General features: G+C 42.7%; 1 protein-coding gene across 1 annotated transcript in view; it reads left to right on the forward strand.

Moving 5' to 3' along the window:
* SLC26A8 (solute carrier family 26 member 8) overlaps window positions 1-17,362 on the forward strand; it is an 81,874-nt gene that overhangs the window by 51,889 nt on the left and 12,623 nt on the right. Inside the window, exons 9-15 of the mRNA XM_036318436.1 lie at window positions 8,728-8,875; window positions 9,952-10,065; window positions 12,427-12,504; window positions 15,182-15,277; window positions 16,569-16,675; window positions 16,756-16,825; window positions 17,220-17,312. Of these exons, the coding sequence (XP_036174329.1) occupies window positions 8,728-8,875; window positions 9,952-10,065; window positions 12,427-12,504; window positions 15,182-15,277; window positions 16,569-16,675; window positions 16,756-16,825; window positions 17,220-17,312 (706 nt within the window). The remainder of the gene's footprint in view (window positions 1-8,727; window positions 8,876-9,951; window positions 10,066-12,426; window positions 12,505-15,181; window positions 15,278-16,568; window positions 16,676-16,755; window positions 16,826-17,219; window positions 17,313-17,362) is intronic.

The raw sequence follows: 17,362 nt of genomic DNA on the forward strand, positions 1-17,362 counted from the left end.
AGGCATACAAAGAAATAGGAAGTATGCCCCATTCAGTGGAAAAAGTAAATCAACAGAAACTATTCTGAAAAAGACCCAATGACAGATCTACCAGACAAAGACTTTAAAATAATTGTCTTAAAGATCCTCAAAGAACTAAAGGAAAAAGTGGAGAAAGTCAAGAAAATGATGAATAAAATGAAAATATCAAAATAGAGATAGAAAAAAAGAAAGAAGAGGTAGTTCTGGGGCTGTGAAGCACAATAACTGAAATAAAAAATTCACTAATCATATGTCACATAATGACATTTTAACAACAGACTGCATATATGGCAGTGGTCCCATAAGGTTCTAATGGAGCTGAAAATTCCTATCACCTAATGACATCATAGCCATCCTAACATCATAATGCAATGCATTACTCATGTGTTTGTGGTGACACTGGTATAAACAAACCTACTGCACTGCCAGTCATATGAAAGTACTAGAGGCCCGATGCACGAAACTCATGTACTCAGGGTGGGGGAGGTCCCTCAGCCCAGCCTGTGCCCTCTCCAAGTCCGGGAGCCTTTGAGGGATGTCCAACTGCTGTGGAGGTTGGAGAGGCTCCCGCCACCACCACCACTGTGCTCACCAGCCTTGAGCCCAGCTTCTGGCTAAGCAGCGCTCCCCCTGTGGGAGCGTAATGATCACCGGGGGGCAGCTCTTTCATTGAGCATCTGCCCCCTGGTGATCAGTGTGTATCATAGCAACCTGTGGTTCTGCCATTCGGTCGATTTGCATATTAGCCTTTTATTATATAGGATAGCACATACAATTAAGTACAGTACATAAAATTTGATAATGATTATAAACGACTGTTTCTCATTTACGTATTTTCTATTCTATATGTTTTATTGTTATTTTAGAGTATACTCTTTCTACTTATAAAAAACATTTGCTGTAAAAAAGAATGCTGTGCTATACATCTTGTGTTTACCACATCTCTAATTGCATAATTTTCTTCTGTGCTTGACTTAATCTTGTGTTGTTTTCATTGATTGTGGCCACCAAGCATATAAAATCCACTGTTAAGGTTGTCAGTAAGAGGCCATGTTGAATGATTGACCTGGAAACAAAATTAAAAGTGAATTAAGGACTGTGAAGGTGGAAAATCAGTAGTGGTTATTGCTCGCAAGTCAGACATGACCCATTACACCACAGCTATGATCTTGAAAAGCAAGAACAAAATGATGGAAGCTGTTAAAGGATCTACTTCACTGAAGGCAGTAAGACTAACAAAAACTCGAGAAGGGCTATATCCAACATAGAGAAACTTCTAATGACCTGGATTGAAGACCAGACACAGAAGTGTGTCCCTCTCAGCACCATGACGATCACAGCCACAGCAAAAAGTTCGTTTGTGATGTTGAAAGAAAAGACTGGGCCCAACTCTAGTTTTGCATTTACTACTAGCTCTGTGTGGTTCAAATGATTCAGGATTCATTACATAATGTGAAAGTAAGCAGTGAATCTGTGAGTGCTGATGTAAAGGCAACTGATGAACTTATAGAAATTCTAGATAAGCTGATAGTGGAGGAAAATTACTTGAGAGAACAAATATTCAATGTGGATGAAATCTCCCTATTCTGGAAATGGATTCCTGAAAGGACTTCCATCCATAAGGAGGCAAAGCAGTTCCGGGTTTCAAGGCCTTTCAGGACAGGATCACAGTCTTGCTTGGGGGCAATGTTGAAGGCTAGAAGTTAAAATCCTTTGTGGTCAGGTACAGTGAGAACCCCAGGGCCTTCAAGCATATCATAAGCACACACTGTGTATACTGCAGGAGCAATACCCCACGGATGGCCCAGCTCCTCTTCTAAGATGCCCACTTGAATGGCTTTGCCAGCACAATGAGGAAGTACTGTTTGGAGAATAATGTACCTTTCAAGAGTTTCCTTGTTGCTGGTAATGCTCCCAAATATTCTCCTTTTATTGATGATCCTCATCCCAATATCAGAGTGGTGTCTCTCCCTCCAAACATCACCTCTTTCTTCCAATGGATCAAGGAGTTATAGCAGCATTTAAGGCCTACTACCTGAGGAGGACCTTGGCCCAGGCTATTGCTGCAACTAACAGAGATACTGAGAAGACACTGATACAATTCTGGAAAGATCACAACATCTATGACTGCATCAAGAGCCTTGCGTGGGTATGGGGTGATGTCACTGAGGAGTGTATGAATGGCATCTGGAAGAAGACACTCCAGAGTTTTTTCCAAATTTAAATCAAACAAACAAACAAAATAAATAAAGTAATAGGGGCAGGGGGAAGAGTTTTTTCCATGATTTCAAAGTATTTGCCAAGGATAAGGAGGTTGTAAAAATCAACAAGGCTGTGGTTGAGGTGACAAACAATTTTAACCTGGGTGTGGGTGAGGGTGACATTGAGGAACTTGCAGAAGCAATTCCTGAGGAATTGGCTAATGAGGAATTGGTGGAACTGAAACAGGAAGAATAGGCAAGAGTAAAAGAAACTGCAGGAGAAAAGAAGGACCCCCAACAAAATTAACAATGAAAAGTTTAAAAGAAGCTTTTGCAGACCTCAACAAGATCCTTAAAAAGTTTGAAAACCTAGACCAAGCATGTCAAACTCGCAGCCCACAACGAATATTTTTGTGGCCCAGCCAATATAATGGTATGTAAGAAATGTTTTAATAAAAATTTTAATAAAACTTAATTTTTACAATATCCTGTTATACATAACTAGAGGCCCAGTGCACAAAAATTTGTGCACTTGGGGGGGGGGGTCCCTCAGCCTGGCCTGTGCCCTCTCCCAGTCTGGGACCCCTCAGGGGATGACCACCTGCTGGCTTAGGTCTACTCCCCAGGGGATTGGGCCCAAGATGGCAGTCAGATATCCCTCTGGCAGCCCGGGAGCCCTCAGGGGATGTCTACTTGCCAGCGGGGAGCAGGCCTAAGCTGCAGTCAGACATCCTTAGCGCTGCTGAGGAGGCGGGAGAGGCTCCCAGCACCACTGCTGTACTGGCAGCCATCAGCCTGGCTTGTGGCTGAGCAGAACTCCCTCTGTGGGAATGCACTGACCACCAAGGGGCAGCTCCTGCATTGAACGTCTGGCCCCTAGTGCTCAGTGTGTGTCATAGTGACCAGTCATTCCCAGTTGTTCTGCTGTTAGGGTCAATTTGCATATTACCCTTTTATTATATAGGATAGAGGCCTGGTGCATGGGTGGGGGCCAGCTGGTTTGCCCTGAAGGGTGTCCCAGATCAGGGTGGGGGTCCCCACTGGGATGCCTGGCCAGCCTGGGTGAGGGGCTGATGGCTGTTTGCAGGCTGGTCAAGGCCCCCCCCCCATAGTGGGGCCCCTCACCCCATGGAGGTTTGGCCAGCCTGGGTGAGGGGCTGATGGCTGTTTTCAGGCTGGCCACACCCCCTTTAGGGTGGGGGGTCACCACTGGGGTACCTGGCCAGTCTGGGTGAGGGGCTAAGGGTCGTTTTCAGGCTGGCCAAGCCCCCCCAGCAATGGAAGCTCCCAGCCTCTCCTTTTCTTTTGCTTTTTTTAATTCTGGGGTTTATTTACCTTCTATAATTGAAACTTTGTAGCCTTGAGTGGAGCTCAGAGCCGGCCAGGGTGGGCGGGAGGGAAGCTTGGCTTCCTCCATCACCAGGGGCAACCCAAGCCTCCTGCTTGCTCCAGTTCCATGGCCATGGCTGGCTGAAAGCAGGTATCTGGGGTTTATTTATCTTTTATAATTGAAACTTTGTTGCCTTGAGTGGAGTTCAGAGCCGGCCCCGGCAGGCGGGAAGCTTGGCTTCCTCCATCATTGGGGCAACCAAACTTCCTGCTTGCTCCAGCTCCGTGGCTGCCAGCCGCCATCTTGGTTGGGTTAATTTGCATAGTCGCTCTAATTGACTGGTGGGAGTGGTTTAAGGCATAGCAAAGGTATGGTCAATTTGCATGTCTGTCTTTTATTAGTGTCGATTATAACAAACTACTATGTTCTCTAATAACTGATTACTATAATTGTGTTTCATTCATTTCCCTTACACACTTTACATGCTGGTGCACCATTTCTCTCCACTAATACTAGCAGCGAATATTTTAGCAGCTGATTGCCATGTCATTAGTCTTGGACTGACTTGTTTGGTGTGCACAACAGGAAATATTTCACTTTCAGAGAACAAGAAAAATAGGCTTATTTGTGTTATGCTTATTAATTTGTGCAGTTATTCAGTGTCTGGTAAGTTAATGTTCAAGACAAAATATTAATTTTTATTAAAATGTTCTATTATTTTACGTTAACGATGACTCATTTATTTCAGCCCTTTGTATTCAGCATGTCCCTATCAAAATAAACCTACGTTTCTATGAAAATTGAAGCTTTTCTTTTTTTGCAGCCCACATAAACTTAAACCTTTTTTATTTGGCCCATGTTAGCCTTTGAGTTTGACATGCTTGACCTAGACTCAACACCAAAAGGTTTTCATTAATAGAGAGAAATATCCATGGTGCATTATCTGCTTACAGTCAAACTATGATGAAAAAGAAATAAACCAAGCGAACCACCATGGACATATTTCTGAAGAGAGTAATACCTCCTTAAGAAGAGCCTCAGGCAGGTCCTTCAGGAAGTGTTCCAGAAGAAGGCATTGTCATCATAAGAGAGGACAGCTCCATGCTCCTTATTGCCCTGAAGACTTTCCAGTGGAACAAGATGTAAAGGTGGAAAACAGTGATATTGATGATCTTACGTTATGTAGGCCTAGGCTAATGTGTGTTTGTGTCTTAGTTTTTCACTAAAACGTTTACAAAAATTTTAAAAACCTAAAAATAAAAATGTTATAGCCCTGGCCAGATGGCTCAGTTGGTTGGAGCATAGTTCCATACACCAAAAAGTTGCAGGTTTGATCCCCAGTTGGGGTGCTTGTGAGAGATGACGGATCAGTGTTTCTCACATCTATGTTTCTCTTTCCTCCTCCTCTCTCTCCCCCATCCGCGCTCTCTAAAATCAATAAAACATTTCCTCAGGTGACTATTTTAAAAAATTACAGAAACATTATAGAATAATAATATAAAGAAAGAAAATATTTTTATAGCTATACAATGAGTTTGTATTTTAAGATGTGTTATTACAAAAGAGTAAAAAAGTTAAAAATTGTTAAGTTTATTAAGTAAAAAGGTTACAGTAAGTTAAGGTTAATTTGTTATTGAAGAAAAATGATTTTTTTATAAATTTAATGTAACCTAAGTGTACAGGGTTTATAAAGTATACGGTAGTGTACACTAATGTCCTAGGCCAGTAGTCGGCAAACTGCGGCTCGCGAGCCACATGCGGCTCTTTGGCCCCTTGAGTGTGGCTCTTCCACAAAATACCACATGTGGGCGCGCACATACAGTGCGATTGAAACTTTAGAGAATTTTTAGTTGAAATGGAGAGTGAGTGTGCAGATCTTCAGCTGCATAACAAGGTGCGTTGGTTATCAAGAGGAAATGTTTTGAAACGTTTCGCTTCCTGATTAACAGAAATTAAAGCATTTCTCCTTGAGAAGGGTGTTCACTCTCCAGAACTAACGAACGATCAGTAGATCCAAAAATTTTATTTCATGGTAGACATTACGTCTCATCTAAATCAGCTTAATCGTAAACTACAGGGGAAAGGAAACACAATTTTTTTGATGTTAGAGGAAGTTATTTCATTTGAAAACAAATTATCTCTTTTTGTTCAAGATTTTGAAAGAGAAACTTTGGTTCACTTTCCAAGCCTGTTGAAACATCACCAAGAAAATAATTCTGATATTGACATTTGCTATTTCAAAACAACACTTTTAAATATGAGGGAAGCTTTTCTCAACAGGTTTCAGGAATTCAGAAACAGCAAAGCGACGTTAGCCTTTGTTAAAAAATCTCTCAATGCTACTGTAACAGAATTAAAATTTTCTCCCTTTAATATTGACATTGGCAACTTTGAAATGCAATTGCTGGATTTAAAAAACAAAGAACTGTGGAGCTTGAAATTTGAACGTCTTTGTGCTGATATAGAAATATTGGAGAAAAACAAATGTGAACTTAGTTCACAGCACAAGTGGTCTGCTTTGAAAGACCTGGAGAAGGAAGATATGTTGATTTTTAACACCTGGAATAGTATTCCTGACTCATATAATCAACTGAAAAAACTAGCGTTTGCTGTTCTTTCCTTATTCGGGTCTACATATTTATGCAAACAATCACTTTCAAGCATGAACCTTATCAAGAGTAAATTGAGAAGTCGTCTTATTGATGAGAACCTGGAATTGTGCCTAAAATTAAAAACAACAACATACAAACCGGACTTACCCAAACTTTCCAAGGAGATGCAAGGCCATTGTTCACATTAGTGTTTGTCAGTCATTGTCATGATTTAATTTTATGGATATTGTAAGGTAAATTGTAAGGAATTTAATTTTATCAATAAATAATATCGTTATTAAGTATGATATCAAGTTTTATTCAACATACCTATAGTTTAAGACTTAAAACTTTAAGTAAAGTTTATTAAGTTAATTTCAGGGAACGTTGTGGAGTGAAAGAAGATGTAGTGTCGAGGACTGAGAAAGGTATGTTGAGATGGTTTGGACATATAGAGAGGATGAACGAAAGGAGATCGACGAAACAAGTACACAAGACGAGTGTGGATGGGAGAGTTGGAAGGGGTCGACCTCAGCGAACGTACCTCAATCAGATTGAGGACAATTTTAGCAAAGGCCAGCTTAGGAGTACCCTAATTAAGTTAATAACAATGTACCTACCTATATAGTTTAAGTTTAAAAAATTTGGCTCTCAAAAGAAATTTCAATCGTTGTACTGTTGATATTTGGCTCTGTTGACTAATGAGTTTGCCGACCACTGTCCTAGGCCTTTGTATTCACTTACCACTCACTCACTGACTCACCTAGAGCAACTTTCAGTCCTGCAAGCTCAATTCATAGTAAATGCCCTATACCGGTATACCATATTTTATCTTTTATATCATAGTCTTACTGTACCTTTTCTATATTTAGATATATTTAGATACACAAATACCATTTCAATTGCCTATAGTCTTCAGTACAGTAATATGCTGTACAGATTTGTAGCCTGGGAGCAATAGGCTACACCGTATAGCCCAGGTGTGTACCATCTACATTTATGTAAGTGCACTCTATGATGTTTGCACAATGATGAAATCACCTAATGACACATTCTCAGATGTATCCCCATCATTAAGCAAGACATGGTTGTAGAGATAGGCAAACTTGAGCAGTCAAAAGAATCAATGAACTTGAAGATAAGACAATGGAAATTATTGAGTCTGAGGAACAGGGAGGGAAATGAACAGAGTCTAAGGGGCCTGTGGGAGACCATCAAGAAACCAACATGCACATCATGGTCTCAAAAGCAAAAGAGAAAGAGAATGGGGTAGAGAGAATATTGAAGAAATAATAGCTGAAAAAAATGAAATTTGATGAAATACATGAATATAAACATCTAAGAAGCTCAATAAATTCCTAATAAAATTAATAAAATACTTAGGAATTAGCCAAGGAGATGAAAGTCTTACACAGTGAAAGCTACAAAACATCGATGAAACAAAGAATACATACATAAATGGAAATACATCCCATGTTCAGATGTTGTTAGGATGTTATTAAGATGTCAGTGCTACCCAAAGCTATCTGCAGATTCAATTTAATCCCTATCAAAATCCCAATGAGGTTTATTGCAGAAACTTTAATAAATCCTAAAATTCATATGGAATCACAAGGTGCCCCAAATAGCCAAAGCAATCCTGAAAATGATTAATCCTGAAAAGTTGGAGAACTCAAATTTCAAAATTTATCACAAAGCTACCATAATTAAAACCAGTGTGGTACCAGCATAAAGACAGATATTCAGACCAATGGAATGAAATGGAGAGCTCAGAAATAAACCCTTGCATACGTGGTCAAATGACAAGGATGCCAAGACCATTCAATAGGGAGAGGACAATCTTGTCAATGAACGGTTCTGGGGAAACTGGATATTCATGCAAAAGAATGAAGTGGGATTCTTACCTAATACCATATACAGAACTTACCTCAAAATCCATCAAACACCTGAATGTAAGGCCTAAACTATAAAACTGTTAGAAGAAAACAGGACAAAAGCTTCATGACATCGGATTTGGCAGTGTTTTCTTGGATATGTTACCAAAGGCATAGGCAACAAAAGAAAATAGACAAATTAGACTTCATGAAAATTAAAAACTTGCGTGCATCAAAAGACCTTTTTACTTTTAAACACAGTAAAAAGGTAACCCATAGAATCGGAGAAAATATTTGCAAATCTAAAAGATTTGCACGTGAATAGAAGGGAATTCGCTGAGCTGTTCAGTTATAAACCATCTTAGACGTGATATCTGCCTATTGTTTACTAATGATCTCCAATAGTATAAATAAACTAATTCTTGTCCATCTGTTTTGGTTTTACCTGTTCTATTCTCTTTACTACATGGCAGAATCCTTGAACCTAGAACATAGCAAAGCATGTTCTCCTACTGGCTTTGGTAGTTTGGCTTAGTTTGCTGGAAGTTTTGGCAAGCTCTTACCTCAATTATTTTTATATCTTACTGGTTTTGTTTGTTTGTTTGTTTGTGTTTAAGCATGAGGCCTGCTCTGTATAATAAGGATGAAGTGGGGGAGGTACCAGTGAATGACTCCTGCTCTCCAGGAATAATTCTGCCATTTTTTTCCAGATTCCTGTTTCCTGTAATGCCAAATTTGGATAATCTTCGGGACATTGTTTTAGATGCCTTTTCCTTAGCTATAGTGAGCTCCTCACTGCTTGTATTTCTGGGCAAGAAGATTGCCAATTTCCATAACTATAATGTCAATTCCAACCAGGTGAGCAGACAGGCCTTTCTATTACTTTCTCTGACCCTTAAGTCTTTGTACTCTAATCTGAGCCTCCTGCTAACATGAAGGCTGGATTCTTCTGTAACCAGAGAATCTTTTAGAATATAATTTGAACTGTAACTACCAAAAGACTTTTGAGAAGTGTGGCACACTTAGTTCTGAACCCATCTGAATTAGCACGAGTGATATTTCCCTAGAACAGATACGGTGCAGGGATGCAAGACGATAGCGTGTGGCATCATGTTGTTGAGCTAGTAGAATTCCTCTCCTTTTAATTTTATCTTCCTTTCCACCAAGTCTTTAGAAGTCAACCACATTCTGCGGTGCAATAAGAAATGATATGGAATAGCAAAACCAGGCTACTAATATAATTAAGTCAATCTCCCAGAAATAGTTTTTGTCTTTTTTTTTTTAATATATTTTATTGGTTTTTTACAGAGAGGAAGGGAGAGGGATAGAGAGTTAATAACATCGATAAGAGAGGAACATCGATCAGCTGCCTCCTGCACACCTCCCACTGGGGATGTGCCCGCAACCAAGGTACATGCCCTTGACCTTCTGAATCAAACCTGGGACCCCTCAGTCCGTAGGCCGATGCCCTATCCATTGAGCCAAACCAGTTAGGGCTGTCTTTTTTTTTTTTTAATAGCTCCAACTATTCTGAGTTCAGTACTTTCCCTAGTACCCAAAAAGGAAATATGGATGCATGAAGTGTCCCACTTTTACTTTTAGGATAGTTTAGAAGGAAGAGAGAAAAATAGGACTATGTTCTCTCCATCATTCTAAGTCCTAGTGATCATGAGAGAGAGAATAAGGCAAAAGTCTCATTTCCTCACTTTGAAAAAGTGCTTTCCTTGTGATCACTAACTAAAATGAAGTTTCAACCTAATCCAGAAATCAGATGTGCCATCCTTTTGTTCTTCTAAGAACACATCCGTGTTATTTGAAATGATATAAACAGCCTATTCGCATGCACCAGAAACAGACAGTATACCTTCAGTTCAAACTTAAATCAGCATTCTTCAACAAATAGTGGGCCTAAATTGTTTGCTATTTCTTTATAGGATTTAATAGTCATTGGCATTTGCAATGTCGTCAGCTCATTTTTCAGATCTTGTGTGTTTACTGGTGCTATTATTAGGACAATGATCCAGGATAAATCTGGAGGAAGACAACAGGTATGCTGAAATAGAATTTGATCTCTAGCATTTAAAAATATTGATGTCTATTCATATGTTTTCATAGAAAGGGGTTACATTAGTTTAATCACATTGCTATTTTAATGTTATACTTGTTGGGGAGGATCTCATGTTTGCCTTAATTTTTGTTTAGATTTTTGTCTTAAAAGGTATTTGTCAATATGGAACTTGAAAGTCATTTTCTACAGAGGTCTTATTCTATGTGAGAAGTTCACACACACACACACAAAAGAAAAAAACACAACCATTTTCCATGTAACCTAAAAGATAATATTTCAGGTGAACTAACAATCACCTATAAACTTTATATATATGCGATATATTCTTAGTTCTACTCTGGGAAAGCAATAATTCAACTCTATCACGGCAGCCAAACCAGAAACTTTCCTGGCTTCCTCAAAGGGTATGGCAAGGGGCTTTCATGATAGAGAGTAAGGTCTTTGTCTAGATGAGCCTTGGGAATGTACGATCATCCTACCTTGGTATGATAGAAAATTACCTAGGTCAGACTCTCTTCAGGTCAGAAACAGAAGTGTCAGAAGAATCGACACTAAATTTTAGTGAGGAAAGGTAAAGTGTCACATTCCACGGCTAAATTTGTGAAATAGAAGGTGAAAGCTCATAAAAATCAGAAGATTAGTCAGGGACAAGAGCGTGTGTCTACGTGGACTGAGCTTCGTTGTCATACAGCTGCTGCCAGACACACTGGCTTTAAGGAGTAGCCCTTTTCCACTCTTTACCAGGAAAAAAGGAAGTTGGGTTATGTAAGAAGAAGGATGTTCAATGCAAGGGCAAAAGAACTTGAAGTCATAATGAGAAGGTTTCATGATCAGAAGAAATGGAAATGGCAATTCCAGACTTTAGTTCCCAGTGATTTTTGACAACACACTTTGTTGATTCAGTATACAAGCATAAATTGGGGGAGAAAAGATGCACACCATTAGAAAAAACGAAATCACAGTGCAAGTAAAATTAAGTGCAGAATAAGGACAATAAATAAAAAGTGCCATAAATTTTGCAAGGAGAGTGATGGGGGAAGTGGGACTTCTGTGGACTACTGAAGGGGGTTAGATATGTACAGATGGGGGGAAGGAAGAAGGCCTTCACTTCAGACTGGGAGTTGCCAGTGCCTGCTGGGCAAAGCGCCTGCCTAAGGCAGCCCATGGCCCCATCCTGTTCTCTGCTGCTGCATTGCTGTCCCACGCAGCGCACCCTGCTGCCAATGGCATCTCTCTGTGCGGCGCAGTGACCCTTGGTGGGAGGCATGTGTCTGGGGTGCTGGTAACCCTTCCTGGAGACCCTGACTTGCCCAGTGCAGATCCGGGTTCAGACAGAGAATGCTGCCGGCCCCCGGCCCTACCCTTGGAGCCTCCACTTTGGTTTCTGACCTGGACGGGCAAAGGCCTCTGAGACTGGCTCAGCCTCTTCATCCCTCAGCAGTGGTGTCCTCTCCACCCCTTCCTCTGGGGCCTTCTGATTCACTCCGCCCAAGAGCTCCTCTATGTCTTCAGTTCCCCAGGCCTTCAGACAAGCTCAGGTCTGGCTCTGAACCTCTCAGACATGACCTGCCACCAAGGGCAGCTTTATTTTTTGTCTGGCATAAATACAAACTCAGTATAAGTATTTGAATTTCTCTTTACTTTTTCCCCGATCTAGAATCCACTTGTCTTCACTGGCTGCACCCAAACCTCTCAGCCCTCCAGCCATGGCCCGGGCCGGACATGTTGGCAGGCCCATGGCAGAGGGCATGTGAAGAGCCCTGGGCTTGTGGCCAGTTGGGCTGTCCCTGTCCCGTCTTCCTGTTTATTCAGTCCTGACCACTGTGCGCCCTGCGCTCCCTGAGTGGGTTCCTTTCCTCACTCCCTGCTTTCCAAGGCCTGGCCTCCTTGCCTGGTCCCACGCTCCCAGAGGGAGGGGTGTTTATGGATATGGGAGGAGGAATGGTTGTGATTTCAGGGCTGACAGTGAGGGCTCTGCGAGGGCTTTTCTGAACTGTTCAAGGAGGGGTTAGCGTGAGGAGGGAGTGCAAGCTGGGGTTTAGGAGACTCCGATTCGCAGCAAACGGCTAAGGCAGTAAAGATTAAACACCCAGGACAATGTGGACCTTTAGAAAGCACCCATGCGTTCATCAGCCAGTACGGGTGGAGTACCTAGCATGTGGTTAGCACTTTGACAAGACCTGACAGTGTCAGGTCAACAAAAATGCGCTTAATGCTGGATGGTCACACTCACTCCCTTTTAAGAAAAACTGACGTGCTTCTCACCAAGCAGAAGCCTCGGTTGCAGGCAGGGACCAGTACGATCCTGATGGTCTCTCTCCAACCGGCTCTGTCTCCTCAGTTTGCATCTCTGGTAGGAGCAGGCTTGATGCTGCTCCTGATGGTGAAAGTGGAATCCTTTTTCTACGAACTGCCAAATGTAAGTGGAACTGATCGAATATCCAAGCCCAGAAAGCCCAGGGTCCAGATTGCATCTTGGTGGGTATCTCTGAGCAGAACTGCACTCAGCATGCCCCCACGGCCTGCCCCGGCCTCTCTCTAGTGCCTTTCCTTTACAATAATAGCACCTACCTCTCAGGATTGGGATTCAAATAAGATGTTATATATAATATAGAGAGAACAGCGTTGAGCTAATAATTAGCACTCGGGAAACATTAGCCATTAGTGTTATTAATCTTCTTTTAATCGCTTAAGCTCTAAAGTAAGCTTTACAGTAAGGATTCAGTTAAAGAGACCAACACAGACTTCAGTTGCCAGAACGCCCATTACCATCACAGGCGTAGACCCTCAGTGCACATTCACGCCATCTGGTTTCCCAGACCGCTTCCGGGGGGCCTGTTCTGCACACAGGTGAACTCACCCCCTCGCCTGCTTCCCCACTGTCTCTGGTTAGCTTACAATACGAGAAGACAAGGCCTGACAGTTGAGTTATAACTGTGTTCAGGTGGGATGCTCCTATATGCTCCGGTGCCATTTCTTCCTTTTTGTGAGACCGACCACCGTGCATTGAGAGATTCCAGGCGCATTAATTCCTGGCTATAATCAATTTGTTCTCAATAGAGATCAATGCTCAGTGACCATGACTTCCTTTTAAATTTCTTTAATGTTCCCTTTAGCCATTTTTAGGTGGGAGGTGGGAGAAGGGTTCCTGCCTGGTGTTGCAGCTTGGTTCCATGCTGAGGTGGCAGTCTGAAGCTGCAGTGGTAGTAAATGTTACCCCATCCTTTTTTAAAAATAGATTTCAGAGAGGAAGGGAGAGGGAGAGATAGAAACCTCAATGATGAGAGAGAATCATTGAACAGCTGCCTCCTGCACACCCCACCCTGGGGATCGAGCCCACAACCCAGGCACATGCTCTGACCAGAAATCAAACCGTGACCTTCTGGTTCATAGGTCGACGCTCAACCACTTAGCCACGCCAGCCGGGCCATTACCCCCATCCTTTTGAACGTGTCCATTGCACCTGGTGAATATCAGGTTGCCACAGAGCAGGCTACCTCCAGGATCTTGCTGCCTCTGTTTTTGTGATTCAGGGACCTTGGGCCCCAGCCAACGAATCTATGCCTGGGGGTGGGATTGAGCTTGTGCTTATCACACAAGCTGTCCTCTGATTCCCGGCAGAAGTCATCTCCAGAACTGAGGTTGTATAGCACCTTTGGTGCAATCACTATGGAGTCTATTTTAGCAAAGCCACTCAGTAATTTACTTTGAACAGAGCTGTTTTTGCTTTTTAGCTAGGAGAATCAGAACTTTTTAAAGCTCCAAACATGAAGGCTACTGATAAAAGTAGGTAGCACTCCTTTATTGCAAATATGTTAGAGAGAGAACAGCCCCTGCTTTTGGCTCCCCATGTTATGTCACATGCTTTTTACAGCATCTGGCAGGATGTTTCTGGGTAAGAAAATGCGAACACAATCTGACCAGTGGGACATCTGAGTACTATACTAATGAGGCTCTATGGGTATTAAAGATTGCTTCCTTCCTTGAAAGGCTATGAATAGCTTGTTGCAAAACCCTTATTGGAAGAATTGTTGGAGCATCCTGGCTAGGATCTCAGTTACTTAGCAGGGGACCAATACAAAAATTTAGAAAACATGATACAAAACAGTGTATTTGATATTGCTTCGATTTGTGTGAGGAAAAAAAGAGAACATACCAAAATGTTAATAATTGTTATCTCTTGGATGATGGAAATTATATCTGAGATTAATTCTTCTTTACCCATGAGCATCTCTAACCTTAATATTCAGGAAGGTAAATTTTTTATTGTATATTGTTTTATGAAAATTTACATTTCCTCTTTATACTCCTTCCCGCAAGCCAAACATTTTGAAAAAAACCCTATGAAGTTGAGATCCTTTTCCTTTCCACCACATCTCCCTGCAAATTGCAGAAAGTTTGGAGATTCCTGACTGGAAAGAAGATAAAAATGGAAAGGAAGTAATTTCTGCTAACTTCATCTTTGCTCTTCCCTCCTCTGTATTGAGTCAGCTGGTCACTGAGTAAGCTCAGAAGTCCAGAGTAAGCGTGGCTGCGGCCATCCCGGTGGTAGGGTCAGTGCTAATTCCCAGGCAGAGCAGACAGAGGAGAGGGTGACGAGGGAAAGGCCGAGAAATGGTAAGCCAATGCAGGGACTTCATAAACACAAGAAAGTGTTTCTAAAACTAGTTTAGTTCTACTTGAAGGCCCTGATGATTTTTACAACCGAGTATAAATTTTCATTTTCTCATATTTAAGAAAACCTTTTTCCATTAGAAAAGTAGACGTGCCTATTTCTAAAAACTTTTGAAAATTCATAAGAGCTAAAAATGTCATCCACATTTACAAATGAACCACTATTAACATTTTGGCATATATCTGATCAATATTATTTTCTATGAATTCATATTACTTTGCATCGTTTCAACCTAACTGGGCATACAACTTTGTATTCTTGTTTGTATTTGATATATAGCATGATAGCTCATACTAGAACTTATTTAGTTATTTTGTTATTATTAGAAAATTAGAAAAAAAAAGAAAATTAGGTTGTGTGAATTTTTATTATAAATATCACAACAATGAGTAATTTTGTACGTCCACCCTTCTCCCCACAGGCTGTGCTGGCTGGTATTGTTGTGAGCAACGTCCTACCCCTGCTTGAAAATATTTACTATCTACCCAGTCTGTGGAGGCAGAGCCAGTATGACTCTGTGAGTGTAGATGCACTGGCCGAGGCAGGGGCAGGGGCAGGGGCAGGGGCAGGGGCAGGGGCTGAGGCAGGGGCAGGGGCAGGGGCAGGGGCAGGGGCAGGGGCTGGGGCAGGGGCAGGGGCAGGGGCTGAGGCAGGGGCAGGGGCAGGGGCAGGGGCAGGGGCAGAGACAGGGGCAGGGGCAGGGGCAGGGGCAGGGGCTGAGGCAGGGGCAGGGGCAGGGGCTGAGGCAGGGGCAGGGGCAGGGGCAGGGGCAGGGGCTGAGGCAGGGGCAGGGGCAGGGGCAGGGGCTGAGGCAGGGGCAGGGGCAGGGGCAGGTTGGACAGAGGGAAAGAGAACAAACAAAGGACATCAACATGAAGGACACTAGCAACTCTGATGCCTGGTACTTAACTTTTGTTTCAAATAAGGAGTCGAAGCTGTTGGTGCAAAGAAATACTGCGACCTCACTCCAACTACGCAAAATTAAATAAAAAGTAATTAAGTGGTTATAGTTCAATACAAATTTAGTAAAAAGGGTTTGTCATGCCTTGCATATTTGGTTGGCTTTTAACCCGGAGACACAAATCCTAATAAGAAAGGGAGGTGTGCTGCCCGAGGAACTGACAGAGCACCCTCCTCCTCTTTCCAGCACGGACGTGGGGCACAGAGGGGAAACAGCAAGAAATAAAAGATGGGGGGATGTGATGAGGGGAGAAGGACCCAATAGAGGCAAAGAGATGTGAAAGGGGCTACTTTTTGGACTCAGATCCCTGAGGAGCTAAGAGGGTATGTGGTCCAGAGCACGGGGCGGAGCTTCTGGTTCTGGGAGGAGAGAGCGAGCACCTCCAACTAACTCACAAGTGGCAGGGGGAGGGGAAGTAAACATTTGAGGGAGTTTCAGCCTTTCTTCTCTGTGAAGGTTCAAGTCAAGTCACCTGCTGAGAGTGGTGTTCAAGACTCCCAATAACTATTATAGGTCTTAAAATAGCAACTGCCATCTGGTGAGAGTTCTGGGTTGCTTTACAAATCACATTTCTAATTTCAGCAAAGCCTATAAGTAGCTATTAATACCCCCATTTTGCACGCGAGGAAATGAAAGTTTCAAAAGAGAACTGACCCGGGAGGCCTAGACGAACTGCTCGGTAGCCATGGGCCAGCCCTTTGTGATGGCATCAGGCCATGCGGCTCTGGAATTTGTCCTCTAAATCCCAGGTGTCAGGAGGGAGAGGGAGAGGGTGTCAGGAGATAGGACTGGTGATGTCCTCATCTCTGCTTGCGATATGGTCTTCCTTTTCGCTTCTTCCCGTAAGATTATTTGGATGGTGACGTTCATAGCTGCAATTTTCCTGGGACTGGACGTCGGACTAATGGTTTCCATAGCCTTTGCCTTCTTCGTCATCACCATTCAGTCTCACAGGTACTCAGTCTCTGGTCATAGAAGCTTAGCCATGGCAGGCAAGGCAACTATGACCTACAGGCAAATGCCTTTCCTTTCAGAACGAAGATTCTCCTCCTGGGTCAGATCCCTAACACCAACATTTATAGAAGCATCCGGGACTATCGGGAGGTAAGAATTCAAACCAGCCCCACTTCTTTGCCAAAAAGATTTTCTACAAAATCCCTTTCCTGTTGTTTGCTGCACTACAGACACGCTGGACAAAGGTGGGGAGAGGGATGCACCATGGTAGGGTGGGCGCGTAAAGAGGCAGGTAAGTCCTGGAGTCCCGCAGCCAGTTAAGGATAATTTTAAAATGTACTTTAGGGGGTGGAAGGCCAAAAGAGGGGAGTGAGGAAATGGCGGGAAAAGAAGAAGCAGGCAAAGCAGGGGTGGAAATGGGAGGAAGGGCCTTGCTGGCTCTTGCCTCATAAAGAAGAATATAGTCTCAATTAGGTTCTGGAGAATGTTCCTCCCTCCACAAAAGAGCTGAGAAATTTCTCTAAACTTTACATTTGTCTTGCAGATCTTGACCTTTCCTGGGGTGAAAATCTTCCAGTGCTGCAACTCCATCACCTTTGTAAACGTGTACGACTTGAAGCAGAAGCTGTTGGAGGAGGTAAGGCTGTCCTCCCCACTCTTCTCCACCGGCTCCCCTCGCCTCCGCCA

This window comes from Myotis myotis, unplaced genomic scaffold, assembly GCF_014108235.1.
Source record: "Myotis myotis isolate mMyoMyo1 unplaced genomic scaffold, mMyoMyo1.p scaffold_m19_p_7, whole genome shotgun sequence".
In the NCBI taxonomy this organism is placed as follows: domain Eukaryota; kingdom Metazoa; phylum Chordata; class Mammalia; order Chiroptera; family Vespertilionidae; genus Myotis; species Myotis myotis.